The sequence below is a fragment of the Indicator indicator genome, chromosome 13 (genome assembly GCF_027791375.1).
Source record: "Indicator indicator isolate 239-I01 chromosome 13, UM_Iind_1.1, whole genome shotgun sequence".
Lineage (NCBI taxonomy): Eukaryota > Metazoa > Chordata > Aves > Piciformes > Indicatoridae > Indicator > Indicator indicator.
The window spans coordinates 16175920-16189419 of NC_072022.1; the positions used below are offsets into that span (position 1 = coordinate 16175920).

Below are 13500 nucleotides of genomic sequence, written 5' to 3' on the forward strand. Positions count from 1 at the left end.
CACAACAGACTTGTCAAAAGTAAAATAATACAAACCCAAAACCAAATAGTAAACCAAGACAGTAAAAATGCGTACCTTGCATACATGTAAAATAAAGAGCAATTTCAGCAAGCGCCATTTCTCACCTTATTGAAAAGGCAGTTGAAATCCACATGCACACATTCACCAGTCAGAGAATCAAACAGAATGTTTTCTCCATGGCGGTCTCCTAGACCAAGTATGTAGCCCACCATTGACATAACTGCCACAGAACGGCAATAGGCTGACCTGCTGTTGTACCTGCAGAAAAAAAGAATCAGATGCCTAAGACACTTCCTTGGGTTATGTGTCTTTATTCAGTAAATCATTAAGGTTTAGTGAAACACACAAAGTAGATGTTCTTGAGCTAGCCCAATCCCAGTCACTCACCATGAAGTAGGATCAGGAAATGTTCTCAGAAACCATTCATGAAAGAGAGGAGGATGACGAGGTAGAAGAACTTCTTTGAACATTTTCAGCTTTTCAGACAAAGGTGCTGACTTTGGGAGCATGTGCTGACGCAATTCTTTTCCAGTCATATAGATACCTGTAACAGACCTCCTTAATTACTCAGAAGAAATCCCCAGTATTACAATAAGGTATTTTTGAAAAGATAAGCATCTCCATAAAACTGAAATAAACGAATAAATATAAAATAACCTATAGAATACGCTACTCATGGGGTACCAGAGAGTAAATAATAGGCAGGATGAGGTGTAATGGCTTCAAACTGGAAGAAGCAGGATTTATATTAGACATTAGGAAGAAATTCTTCTCCATGAGGGTGATGAGCCCCTGGTACAGGTTTCCGAGAGAAGATAAGGAGAGAAGGCTCCAAGCCTGGAAGTGTTCAAAGCCAGACTGGATGGAGCCTTGAGCAACCAAGTCTAGCAGGAGGTGTCCCTGCCCATGGCAGGGGCTTGGAAGTAGATGATCTCTAAGGTCCCTTCCAACCCAAACCATTCTATGATTCTGTGATTCTAACTGAAAGATTTGGCAAACAATCTACCATTTTTACTAATTGCTGTATGGTGGAATGGTGGGAAACAAGTACACAAAATCTCCTCACCCTCACAAAGCCTTTCAATATATTCAGCTGAAATGCACTCCCAAGTTTTATTGCACTGGCCAGAAAGTTGCTTTGTTAACAAGAAATTAAAAAGAAATCTGATATTTTCACTGGAAAGCTATTGTACCCTCAACCTTGATTCAATTATAAATGATCTTAGTAATAGAAATCAAAAACAATAGATCAAATCTAAAAGGAAAAGACCACAGACTTTTCTGTTACTCGGTGCTGCTGAACTTGCTTGCATCATAATATAGAAGAATGTATTAAGATGATTATGTTATCAGTTCTTGTAAGGAACGTGTTTATTGCACCAGTTCTCTTCCATTTAAGGCTAAATGTCTACCATATGAATAGCAATATATTGCAGACAGTAGAAATACACATGCTGTAGCTCCCAGAATTATGTCTGATCTCTGCTGTTTGTCTCATTTATTAATTACTATAGAACTAATTTAAAACATTAGTATAGTCTGAGATACTTCTTACCTTTCTCCTTATAAAGTTTTATCAGTATATTTCTTAAGCCAGCAGTGTTGTTCACCCATTCTATTATGCCACACTCATCATTTAATGGAATAACTGCATAGGTTCGAATATGGAGCTCTCGCCTGCGGGACTCTGCATCTTTTCTTAAGCACTATTCACAAAAGAAAAATGAGATGAACAGATAACATAGATAGGACTCAAAACGTATCAACAACATGAATCATTCTAGCTATGTCTCGTCTCAGATCACACAATCTAGAAACTAAGATTCTAAGCTTTGCTGTCTGCACATGCTAGCGAAATGGCCATCTATAAATTAAAAAAAGAAAATTTTGCAATACAAGAGTGAAACTCCAGAACATGTACATGGCTTAAATCTCTTCAAAGCAGTATTTGAACTAAGTGTTACAGTGTTTCACAGATGCTATCCTTTAACCTCATGGAAAACAAGGTAACTTAACATGTTGCTGAGAAGCAAAAATACATCTGAAATAAGAAGTATGGCAAAACTTTTAGTATGAAAAGATCAATTTATGTATTTCTCATTTCAAATATTAGGAAATTCCGAAGAAATATGAAGCATGACACCACAAAGACTGCAGCTATTTATTTACTGTAAATAACCTTTCCTGTGTGTTTTTGCTGGAATAAGCAATTGTTTTGGCAAAACACTGTATTTTGTTGCCGTTTACAGAAGTCCATTATACATTATCAACAGCTATTGATTTCCATTGAAATAAGAGATTTTGCAAAGGTTTACTTTTCATCCACTAAGCTTCATCTAAAGGTAAGTTTGTTCTGTCAGACAGATCATCATTTTGTTCTGGTCAGTAAGTATAACACATCTGATTGTCCGAACTCATCAAACCTTATTAATAAGGGAGTTGAATTCCATGAGCCGACAGTCTTTTCTTAGATCATCTTTTGGCTTACACATCATAATGTAAGATTTCCCATCTGAACCCTTTAAGGTAATCTTTTTCGGCTTCTGAAGCGAAGCAAGTATTTCTACCTAAGGAAAACAATAAATTCTTTATTAACACCTGTATCAGATCACACAAAGTATCTCACTGTAACAAACCACTGCAGCCAGTCACATCAGCACTTCAGCTACAGTATATTAACACAGTATAAGATAGACATTGAGGTTCTGGAGTATGTCCACAGAAGAGCAACATGGCTGGTGAAGGGTTTGGAAGCTGTGTCATAAAAGGAGTGGCTGAGGGAGCCTGGGGTTGATTAGTCTGGAGCAGAGAAGGCTAAGGAGAGATCTTACTGCTCTCTACAACTACTTAAATGGAGGTTGTAGTGAGTGGTGTTGATCTCTTTTCCTAAATAACTAGTGATAGGATGAAAGGAAATGGGCTTAAGTTGTGCCAGGGGAGGTTTAGATTAGACATCAAGAAAAGTTTATTTACTGAAAGAGTGGTGAGGTATTGGAATGGGCTGCCCAGGGAGGTAGTGGAGCCACCATCCCTGGAGATGTTCAAGAAGCATTTGGATGTGTCGCTTCAGGATATAGTTTAGTGGTCATGGTAGTTGGGTTATGGTTGGACTCAATCTTAAAGACCATTTCCAACCTCAGGCCAAAACTGGAAGTACCAAGAAGGCTGTTTTTGGGTTGTTAGGATAGAAGTCACTCAGTTTCCACAACAGTAGTTATGAAATTCTCTACTCACTCCTCCATTTCTAAGAAGCTAAGCTGTATTTGCAGCTGTATTTGTGCAACTAGAAGTTTCAAATGAGGTTCCAGCTGGAGGCTTACCGTATCATCAAAGCCTGCGATGTAGGCCCAGCAGCCAGGAAAAGGGTCATGGTTAGCATGTGTACCAGGAACTGAAGGAAGAGTTGGTATCATCACTGATTGTAAGGGAATGAGAATTTCACTAAATGTGTGCTCTCCTACTAATTTCTTCAGTGTTTTAAAATGAATATTCATGCTTAATGTTGAGCTGTTTCCATCAACCTTGAAAGAAACAATATTGTTCAAGAGTTTATAAGCACTTCAAATAGTAAAATGTTACTAATATTACACATTATATATACACATAGATTCATAGCATGATTTAGATTGGAAGGGACCGTTTATTTCTCAACCCTCTTGGCATTAACTAATGAATAGAATAATAAATGCTTATGGTAATAAGAAAAATGGCAAATTACATTTCCAATTAAATGGGAGTTGTCAAAAGTAAATATATCTAACCTTCATGGAACGTGCATTTTTCACTCTGAATGTAAATACAGAATCACGAAAAAATTTCGTTAGTTTTACTTTTATTATAATTTGTTCATGAAAACATAACCAGCCTGTTTTTATAGTAAAACTCTGTGAAAATCACTGGGAATCATCCGTGAAAGTACAACACAATGTAAAGCTCATGCACTGTGAAATGTACCATCATGTACTGAAGTATTTCACAATGTGCGCAAAATATTCTGTGCTTTAAATATTTCTATGAAGTAAACCCCCAACCTTTTACAAGCTAGCGTAGTATCTGTTAAATTGCATAAATGTAAATGAAAGTGTAACGACTGCTAGCAGAAGGAGCTTTTGTGTAACTTTTTGAAATAACCCTATGACATGCAGTCATTTGTTTATTTTTTCAAGTACCGGTTTGTTGCACAGTTCTAGAAGCTTATCTGTAAGGCGTGCTGCATCTCCAACAAATTTTCCTAAAGATTCCTTCATGTGAATAGCTTTGTTTAGAATGTCTTTACATCTGCTCACACGCATAGGGTAAGAGGACTGAAAAAAAGAGGAAAGGTTAAAAATTAAATGACAGTCAAATCAATGAAAGAATTCTAAAAAAAAACCCAAACAATTTTATAAACTTAATAAAGTTGTAGCTATAATTATCAAGGTACCTTGGACACAGCAGTCATCATCCACATTGCTTGCTGTGGATAGGTTAAGAACACTTTAGCAACAATCACCATCAGAACTGTGAAGACTTCATCATGAGAATGGCAAATTCGGGAGATTAACTGAGAAAAAGCAGTCAGGAACTGGTAAGGTGCCAGGTGATTTGTGTGCTCTGTAATCACCTTGTTTATTTTAGCTAAATCATTTTTCATTTGAACACGTTCTGAACGACCAGCTGAAAAACAGAAGAGGATGACATTATGTTCCTTTCCTCACCATCAGAAACTAGTCATATAAATCAAGCCTACAGAAAAATGTGTTTTGCTGGTAATTTTCATAAGCCAAAACGATAACTGGAGGAGGAGCTCCTACATCAAGTGTTTTTGGTTGGTTTTTTTTTTTTTTTTAACATAGCAAAAAATTACTTAATTTCTATGATATTTAACTACTACCTCTCTAAAGTGATGCAATGGCATAGAACAAACCAAAACCACTCTATATCACTGGTGAAAGGATTCCCATATTCATTAGTGGAGAGGAAATTAAGACAGCCTTTACAAGGGATGAAATTAGCACATCTGCTCCTATCTTCACCCCTGCCTCTGAGGACACAGAATGCGTAGCATGTCAACAACATAAAAAGCAGCACCTGGTGTGCCTGAAAGCCAAATTCAGTTGACCTAAGTATAGAACCACATCAAGATCAAGGAGCCATAACTGGCTGCTTTACTCCAAAACCGTAGGCAGTGTATGCAGTTTTCATTTGTATAAAATTCTCCCACTCAAAATGCACCTATGGTAGGAGTTGATGCCTTGATGCCACCTACAGCGTATTTCCCTTCCCCCACCCTCCATTTATATTTCAGCAAAATTCCCTCAACAACTGGAACCAAGACAAACAGGAAAAAAGTGCCAAAGCCTAACACTACGTTAGCAGGGTATACAAAAACACCACTCATTACTCGTGAGGCAACTTAGAAGAGATGAGGAGTGACATACAAGCATTCTCCCTATATCTGTTAATTAACTTAAGATATCTGAGGAACAATATACTATCTCATCATGTGTTTTTAAAAATATTCTGGAATGTTTACTAATTAATACTTTTATGCATATTAACATCCTGTAATCGAGAAGAATAGTAGCACTTTGTTTCAGGTCTGAAAAAAGAATAGAAAATATACTTCGCTACTCTCAGTTGTATGTTCAAACGTATGACCCAAGAAGCGTGCACTGGGAAAAAAAACAGTCTACCTTTATCACATTCGTATGCTTTTGCTCCAAAGTCCAGCCATAAAGACAGCATTCTTGGCATTGACTGATAGATGAATTGGTTTCCATACTGCAGAGACCTGTGATCACATGTTTAAATCACAACATGTTATTGATATATATTAGAAGCATTATGAATGCTACATCCCTGTTTCACGTTCCATTCTGGCTTTTAGAAATTTATACAACTAAAGGCTTAGCAATATACACAGGTTTTGGTTTTATTAATCAAAACCACAGGTGAAATATTTAACAAGACAGACAATTGTTTTGTCAGAAGTAAAATTAATTATGCATAAAAAGTAGAAGGCAGCATTGCATAGAAGTTTCAGTCTGAATTGCTCAAAGACAGTATATTAATAGATTTTTTTTTCCACAATATAATAGTCATCCTCTGTAGAAACTAAGCACAGTTCCACTAGGGTCTAACCTCCCAAAATGATGAACTATGTATCTAATCAGATCTCCTTGTTTTTCCATCTTGTTGTCAGTTACCATTGGCATTAACTTATCATAGTATTTAGCAAGATAAAAATGTCCATCTTCCCATTCTGGCAAGAAAATCGTCACATCCTGCAACAAAATCAAAAAGATAATTATTTTTGAAAGGATGCTAAATTGAAAATAAAATATAATCAAGTTCCTGATCCTGATAAACTCAATAATGGGTTTCTTTTACTTTCTTGAATGTGAAACAGTAGGATGCTGACAGATAGACTCCATGATCTCAAAGTTCTTTTCCAACCTAAATGCGTTGACGTTTTTCACCTTTCTAATTTCCTTCCAAATCATGATGCTTAGAAGAAAAACAAGAAATTATGTGACATACATAAGAAATAACTTAGCAAATGGAACATCCATTCTCTAACAACACTGGCTTGTTCCCAGTGCCAGTATTAAGGCAGAAGAGAATTCTGAGCATTAGTATTGTAATATAGTCCACAGAAATGTTATTAGTTTCTGTCATTTCAACCCTATGAAGTCATTTGATGTCACACATCCATTAGATTTTCCTCTAAATTACTGTTACAGAAGAAGTACTCTAATAAGTCAGAAGTATTAACTTTGTCAAATGCCAAAACTTCAACAGGAGTTGAAGGAGACATATTACTTTGAAGGAAGCATAAAGATCTGCAGTTCTTCTAGTTCTTCAGAGATTGTGAGCATGTTTAAAGCTTATCAGTCACTACCAGAGAAAGAAAGAATGCTGAAGAATAGCACAATGTGTCACCAAATTATTTCACTACCTAGGTTTGAGTAGCCCACATTTCAGTGAGGAATTTTAAGTCATGCATGCATAAGAGAAAAGCCACACTCCTGTAAATTGTTTTTTACGTTAAAATAATTATATTAGATTGTTAGTTCCCACCACTGGGAACTGTAGATTTCCTCTATTGATGTGTTATATTAAAGCTAATCCAGATAATTACATCTTTACAAGAAGAACTACTTCCCTCCTACACACAGATACACCATTTAATCTCATTGATGTTAATCTTGGTTAACATCATCAGGAGCATAACAACAGCTTTACTTAAAGTATGTATTACTGTTGTTCTTCTTATCATTATTATTCATTTTAACACGAGTGTATCAAATTACCTTATACTTTTTCATAACTGCATTGCTTTCAAAATTAGCAGTTTCTTCCATAAATCTGCCCACTAGCAGCATTGCCTGACCGTGGATGAGCTGATTTTTGCTACTGCACGGTGCTTTATTTTCAGAGAAACATAACTCAACTCCTTTTTGGAGAACAATCAATGCTTGATGAACCTCACCCTAAGGTAAAAAAAGAAAACATTTTATATACTTTAAATAAGAGAGATTTAAAACTTTCATCTCGCAATTGCTGTTAAGGGCAAAGCTGTGCCCCTGAGAGTGTTCAAGGCATTCTGGCTGCAGTAACTGAATATTATGACTTCAAATGACTCTTATGTTCCCTCGCTATCTCTGCATTGTTGTCCCTTTATCTTTATCACAGTAATTGCTCCTGTGTTTGCTGCCTACCTCCATTAGTTAAAAATATACAAATTAAGGAAACGTCTGCTATTAACATAATTTAAACTTGCTTGCGCTGCTTTGACAGAGGCAGGTAATCCACCAGTTTTATACACAGCTGCCAGAAAAGTCAAGAGATACTGAAAAGGGCTGTCTGGCAGTTGGAGGTGAAAACTTCCTATGGCTCAGCTGCAATCAGCACGTGTTGATAGTCGCAGTTTTGTTTTACATATATTGATTGCATGCCTTTATTTTTCCTGGAAAAAATTGAAAGATTATTTTCTGGCATATAAGCAAATAAATTACATTTTAATCTCCTTTACCTTGGACCAGAGCCATTTTGCTCTTTCTATATAAAGTTCTGAGAGGGTAGATTCCCCAGCATTCAGAAGAGCATTATATGCAGTCTGGTGATGACCAGCTTTTCTTGCAACTCTAGCACTCTGGAGCCAGCACTGACCGACAAGCTCGCTGTAATCCTGGCTGCAGAGAGATTTTTGCAGAACATAAATTTCAGTCACGAATGCTACTTTACAATCTGAAGTAATATCAAAACGTGTTCAAATATAAATAAAATTTCTCTGTAAGCTATATACTACATAGCAATCATTTAAAATTATTTGCAATACAGCAGTTTCACGTTTCTTCCATTTAGGCCTGGAAACAATTAGTCTTGCTCCCCATTTTTCTCCCTTATCTTTCTGTTAAATGCTCCTTTTTCCTTCTGTTTTCAAGATACATAATGTTGGAGAGGACTGATCTTGTTTAGAACATAAACAATTTCAGTGGAAATTTATCTTCCCTCTTCTCACATGCATACAGAAAATACAATACAGACAGACAAGCAATAGTCACATTCTCACCTTTTGTTGAGACTAAGCAAAGCCCTTCTCAGTGCTAAAATGGGTTCCTTTGCTCTGTAAGAGTTTTGGGTCATTTCAATACGAGCACACCAATTCAGGGAATCTCTACCATGGTGGCCATCTGTTTGCTGAAACATTGGTCCAATGCTATGTTCCAACTCACAAAGCATGTGCAACCTGTATTAGCAAAATAAAGGCAAAATATTGTTGAAAATTAGTTGCTGTTTGAGATATATACAAGTTCTACAAAGCTTTTGCCATTTTCTTTCCAAAAGGTGGCCATGAAAGTAATTTCAAATAGTAGGAATGTGGCAAAACCAGACCAAAAAAAAAATTAAAAAAAAAAAAAAAAATTAAACAGACTTGCAAAACTGTTATTTTCTCATTATTCCTTTGCCAAGCTGCTGAACAGAGACATTGAAGATCATTTGGAGAGGTGATCTTTAGAGTATTTTTTTCCATTACTTTTAGTAATGGTTTTTCAAAAAGTCCGGTATTTTCAACAAATACCATCTCAGATGCAATCTATTTCCCAAATAAAATAACACTGCAAATGTCAATAAACCACAATAGAATTAAGAAATACATTTTTCAACTGTTTAATATAATATCCAGTCATAAGGACACATTTACAGGTAGAGAAAGCCTTTTTCATAGAAAGAGACTATGAGCTCCTTACTCTACTACTGACAATTTCAAAATTTACTCAAAATCTACTTAAAGGCATTAGGACTTCAGGTCTTGCTGTTCTTTGTTGATAAATTAAGAGAATACTTTTAGGCCACTATACAGATTAAAAGCAGTGCTCATAAGTTAAACTTGCTTGCTCATTTTGAAAGATTATACTCAGTTTTATTGTGACTAATATTCGTGGCAGATAAGTATATGTTCCAAATTAATCACACGTTTTCAGCTGGGTGAGTAAAGAAAAAAATAAATGAAGCTGCAGAACATGAACATCAGTACCATTTATTGTGGAAACGGAAAATTCCTGCTGATGCATACTTGATTATGTGACTTCTTTGTTTGGAAATAGTGACATGAAAATCAGAAACCTGATAATGTGTTCATATCCTCGCTGATAGGATCCTCTTTCAAAGCTTGCTGCTGAAAGGGGTACAATCTGTTCTGCTCGAACAACCTTGAGTGTTTCATAAAAGGCTGCTTCATTCTTCTTCTTGGCTGATAATAATAAATGTCCCAGTCTGACACTCCAAGTAGTGGACTTCATATCTTTGGTGAGAGGGGAAAAAAAAAAAAAAAAAAAAGAAAAAGCCTCTCAAACTTTGCTTCTTTAAGCAGTATAATCTGAACATGCTAATTAGTATCAACATACTACTGGAAAAAAGTGACTTTTTTCTAAGAGCTAATTATCTGAATTTTAGAAATACTTTGTGAAGTCTAGAATTCCACTCCCAAAACAAAACCAGAAAAAATTTGCCCTTACTCAAAGACCATACAATTTACATTTGAATACATTCACAAAAATATACTGTCAGAACCAACCTTCCACCCAGTAAAACCCAAGACATAATTGAAGATGATTAGACTAAAACATACAATTGTTCAGAAATACAACCAACTATTCATATTTTGATATCATAAGGTACCTGAAGCCAAATAATTTTCCAGTAAATCCCATCGTGACAGTTTCCAAGCTGCTTCCACCCTGTAAGTGTTCAATTCAGAAATCCATTCAGACCTATTAAAAGAAAACAAAGACAATGAAAGTTTGTGCTCTACTCAGTTTCCCACCCCATACATTAGTCCTACCTTATATCAGCAAATATTCTCTATATAAAACTTCTTGCACTTGAAAAGAAGCAAGGTATGCTTGCTTCTAATAAAACCCAATAAAAGCAAAGAATATGCATTGATAATAAATAATAGCTGCACAACACCATTCCATAAATTCAATTTCCAACTACTGTGTTTAACTTCTGTGGCATGTTTTAAAAATTACCATCTTCCAATGCATTTCTCTTATAAGGTTACAGAATAGCTATGGAATTAGTAACATGCAAGACAATTATTGAAAGATTCTATTTATCAAATTAAAGCACAAAACCAACACCACACATGGAACAGATAAGAAGTACCAGTGTTAGTGGAAGCCTTGAAATAAATAATTTACAAAGCAGTGAAAGTTTTCTGTCTTCACACTGCTGATTGGATATGCTTGAGGAAAAGGGTTTAGGGGTGTCAGCTGATGAAAAACTCAACACAAACCAGCAATGTGTGCTTGCAGCCAAGAAGGCAACTGTGTTCTGGGCTGCATCAAAAGCAGTGTGACCAGCAGGATGAGGGAGGTGATTCTGCTCTTCTGTTCTGTTCCCCTGAGACCCCATCTGGAGTACTGCATCCAGTTCTGGGGCCCCCAACACAACAAGGACATGGAAATGCTGGAGCAGGTCCAGAGGAGGCCATGAAGATGACCAGAGGGCTGGAGCACCTCCAATATGGGGACAGGCTGAAAGAGTTGGAGCTGTTCAACTTGGAGAAGTGAAGGCTCTGGGGAGACCTTAGAAAAGCCTTTCAGTACCTGAAAGGGGCCTACAAGAAAGCTGGGGAGGAACATTTTACAAGAGCTTGTAGTGATAGGATGAGGGGGAATGGCTTTAAGTTAGATATTATCGAGAAATTCTTTCAAAGGAGGGTGGTGAGACAGTGGAACAGGTTGCCCAGGGAAGTTGTGGATGCCCCCTCCTTGGAGGTGGTCAAGGCCAGGCTGGACAGGGCCTTGAGCAACCTGGTCTACTGGAAGGTGTCCCATGGCAGTGGGCTGGAGCTAGATGATCTTTAAGGTCCCTTCCCACACAAACCATTCTATGATGAAATAGACTGTGTGGCCTGCTGTAGAAGGGGTAGAGAAGATGATGCTGCAAGTTTTTCATGTCTTTCACAAGTAGTTTCTAGCTGTCATTATGTTTTGCTCATAATTGGTTATGGATTAATTTTATGGGGTTAAAGTAGTAGCTGAACTAGATGACCTTTAATGGTCCCTTCCAACCCAATGCATTCTATGATTCAGTGATTCTATGGTCATATTCTCAAGGTTTTATTTGGAAGAGCCACATGGCACACAGAAGCTTTACATGGGCAACGCAGTGCCCCCGACTAAAGTGGCATATGTTGGAGATAAGGAGCAAAGTGTGTGGTTAAAAGAAGTTCAAGGCATTTCAGAACAGTAAGTAACTTTGAAAATTGAAGTGTAAGTTTGCATTTTACAAGCTTAGCTAGGTTTTGTTGCTTTATTACAGATCTAAGTAGGTGAGAAGAGTTGCTAACATTAACGAGTTTGCTGGAATTTAAAAATACCAACAACATAAATGAAATTTCAGAATATGTGGACTTAGTCCTAGGTATTTCAAGTTAGATGCTGCTACAAAAGAACGAGTTCTGGTACTTACTCTCCCACTCAATTTTCTGTTCTAGTCTTACTATTATTAAGCTGTAGGAGGTATATAGAATCAAGTCATACATGAGCAAGTCACAGCTTCAATAGCTCAGCATTGTTAAAGCAGCCTGGTGTAGTGGAAGGTATCCCTGCCCATGGCAGCAAGTTTGAAACTAGATGATCTTTCAAGTCCTTTCCAACCCAAACCATTCTGTGATTCCACAATAAGCTTCAAATGCCTGAGAATGTGCAAAATTGGCCACTGAGACTTAGGTGAGACAGGAGCTTCATATTATTCATATAATCATTGCATTTTCTGCTTACCATACCTGTTTGCAAGCACTCCATTGACCTGAGTAATGACAGTAGATAACTGACCAAGGCCTAACATGGACTTCACTACACCATGATAATGAATAATCTACAAACAGAAGGAAAAGGAAAAAACAAAACAAAACAACAAAGTCAAATTTAAAAAAAAAAACAACACAAATATGTTAATGACATTCATGGCAGTCTAAAGGAGAAAATAGGCCCATTAGGATGCTTTTTATAAATCAGAAAGACATAACCAATCGCACTGTAAGATAAACAAATATTCAAAATTTAAAATGTCTTATTAACAAAGAACTTAAATCAATTCTCAAAATGCACTTTACTACAAATATAGTTTGACAGTCATTAATATAGTTACCAGAGCTGTGAATAAAAATTTGATTTAAAGAAATGAACAAGAAGAAAAAAGTGCCAAGAAGAAAATAATCCCAAAATTCAAAGCTATTTCACTCGTAATAAAAATGCTTTCCATACTGTGGGAACCCAGTAGGGTTATGAAATAATTTTATTTACTGTATCTGTTATCAGCTGTGCTAGATAACTTCTACTTTATAGGAAATGCAAGAAACCATAAGGATACCCCAGCCTAGGAAACTTTTACCCCTGGCCCTTAGAAGCATGTTTCAGATACAGAAAGGGTAATACAGGTTTTCAACTTCCTTTCTGCATTTATCATCACATCTCCAGATATTCACTTAGGCACATGGAAAGCATCATGATTTTCTAGTACTGCTCAGATTTACAGTACCTGAAATGTTCTATTTTTAAAAAAGGGAGTGTGTGTAAGACAAGTAATTATCCATTTATAATTGTTTTTATATTATTTTCCCTGGAAGTCAATAATCAAACATTGCAAGTCAGAATTACTGTGAATAAAACCTGTGGTAACTTGATTTAACAGTTCTCTTGGCATGTACCATTACCTTCCCGAGCAAAGGCTAAACTTAACTAGCAAGCTGTCCTAGCAAAAAAAAATGGATACAAGCATCCAACTATTAACCAAAGCCTGAAAATAACAATATAAACCAATAGAAGATTTGTTTTAGTTCATAAACATTACCAATAGCAATACTTATTGAGAAACTGCTATAGCAAACTCTTATGTTCCCACTTTACTTTGTATTCTGATGAGGTATTTTTGTCTTACTCTCATGTTTGGCCAGTAGATTTAAAAAGTAATTTCATATAT

At 36.3% G+C, this 13500-nt stretch overlaps 1 protein-coding gene across 1 annotated transcript in view; it reads right to left on the minus strand.

The window, feature by feature from the left end:
* The window catches only part of ATR (ATR serine/threonine kinase), a 43276-nt gene that overhangs the window by 5015 nt on the left and 24761 nt on the right, over positions 1-13500 (minus strand). The window contains exons 29-43 of the mRNA XM_054385998.1: positions 12305-12396; positions 10189-10280; positions 9634-9811; positions 8579-8755; positions 8039-8198; positions 7317-7496; positions 6145-6287; positions 5697-5794; positions 4445-4677; positions 4191-4325; positions 3342-3542; positions 2445-2588; positions 1577-1727; positions 409-565; positions 126-279 (exon numbers count right to left, since the gene is read on the minus strand). Of these exons, the coding sequence (XP_054241973.1) occupies positions 126-279; positions 409-565; positions 1577-1727; positions 2445-2588; positions 3342-3542; positions 4191-4325; positions 4445-4677; positions 5697-5794; positions 6145-6287; positions 7317-7496; positions 8039-8198; positions 8579-8755; positions 9634-9811; positions 10189-10280; positions 12305-12396 (2295 nt within the window). The remainder of the gene's footprint in view (positions 1-125; positions 280-408; positions 566-1576; positions 1728-2444; positions 2589-3341; positions 3543-4190; positions 4326-4444; positions 4678-5696; positions 5795-6144; positions 6288-7316; positions 7497-8038; positions 8199-8578; positions 8756-9633; positions 9812-10188; positions 10281-12304; positions 12397-13500) is intronic.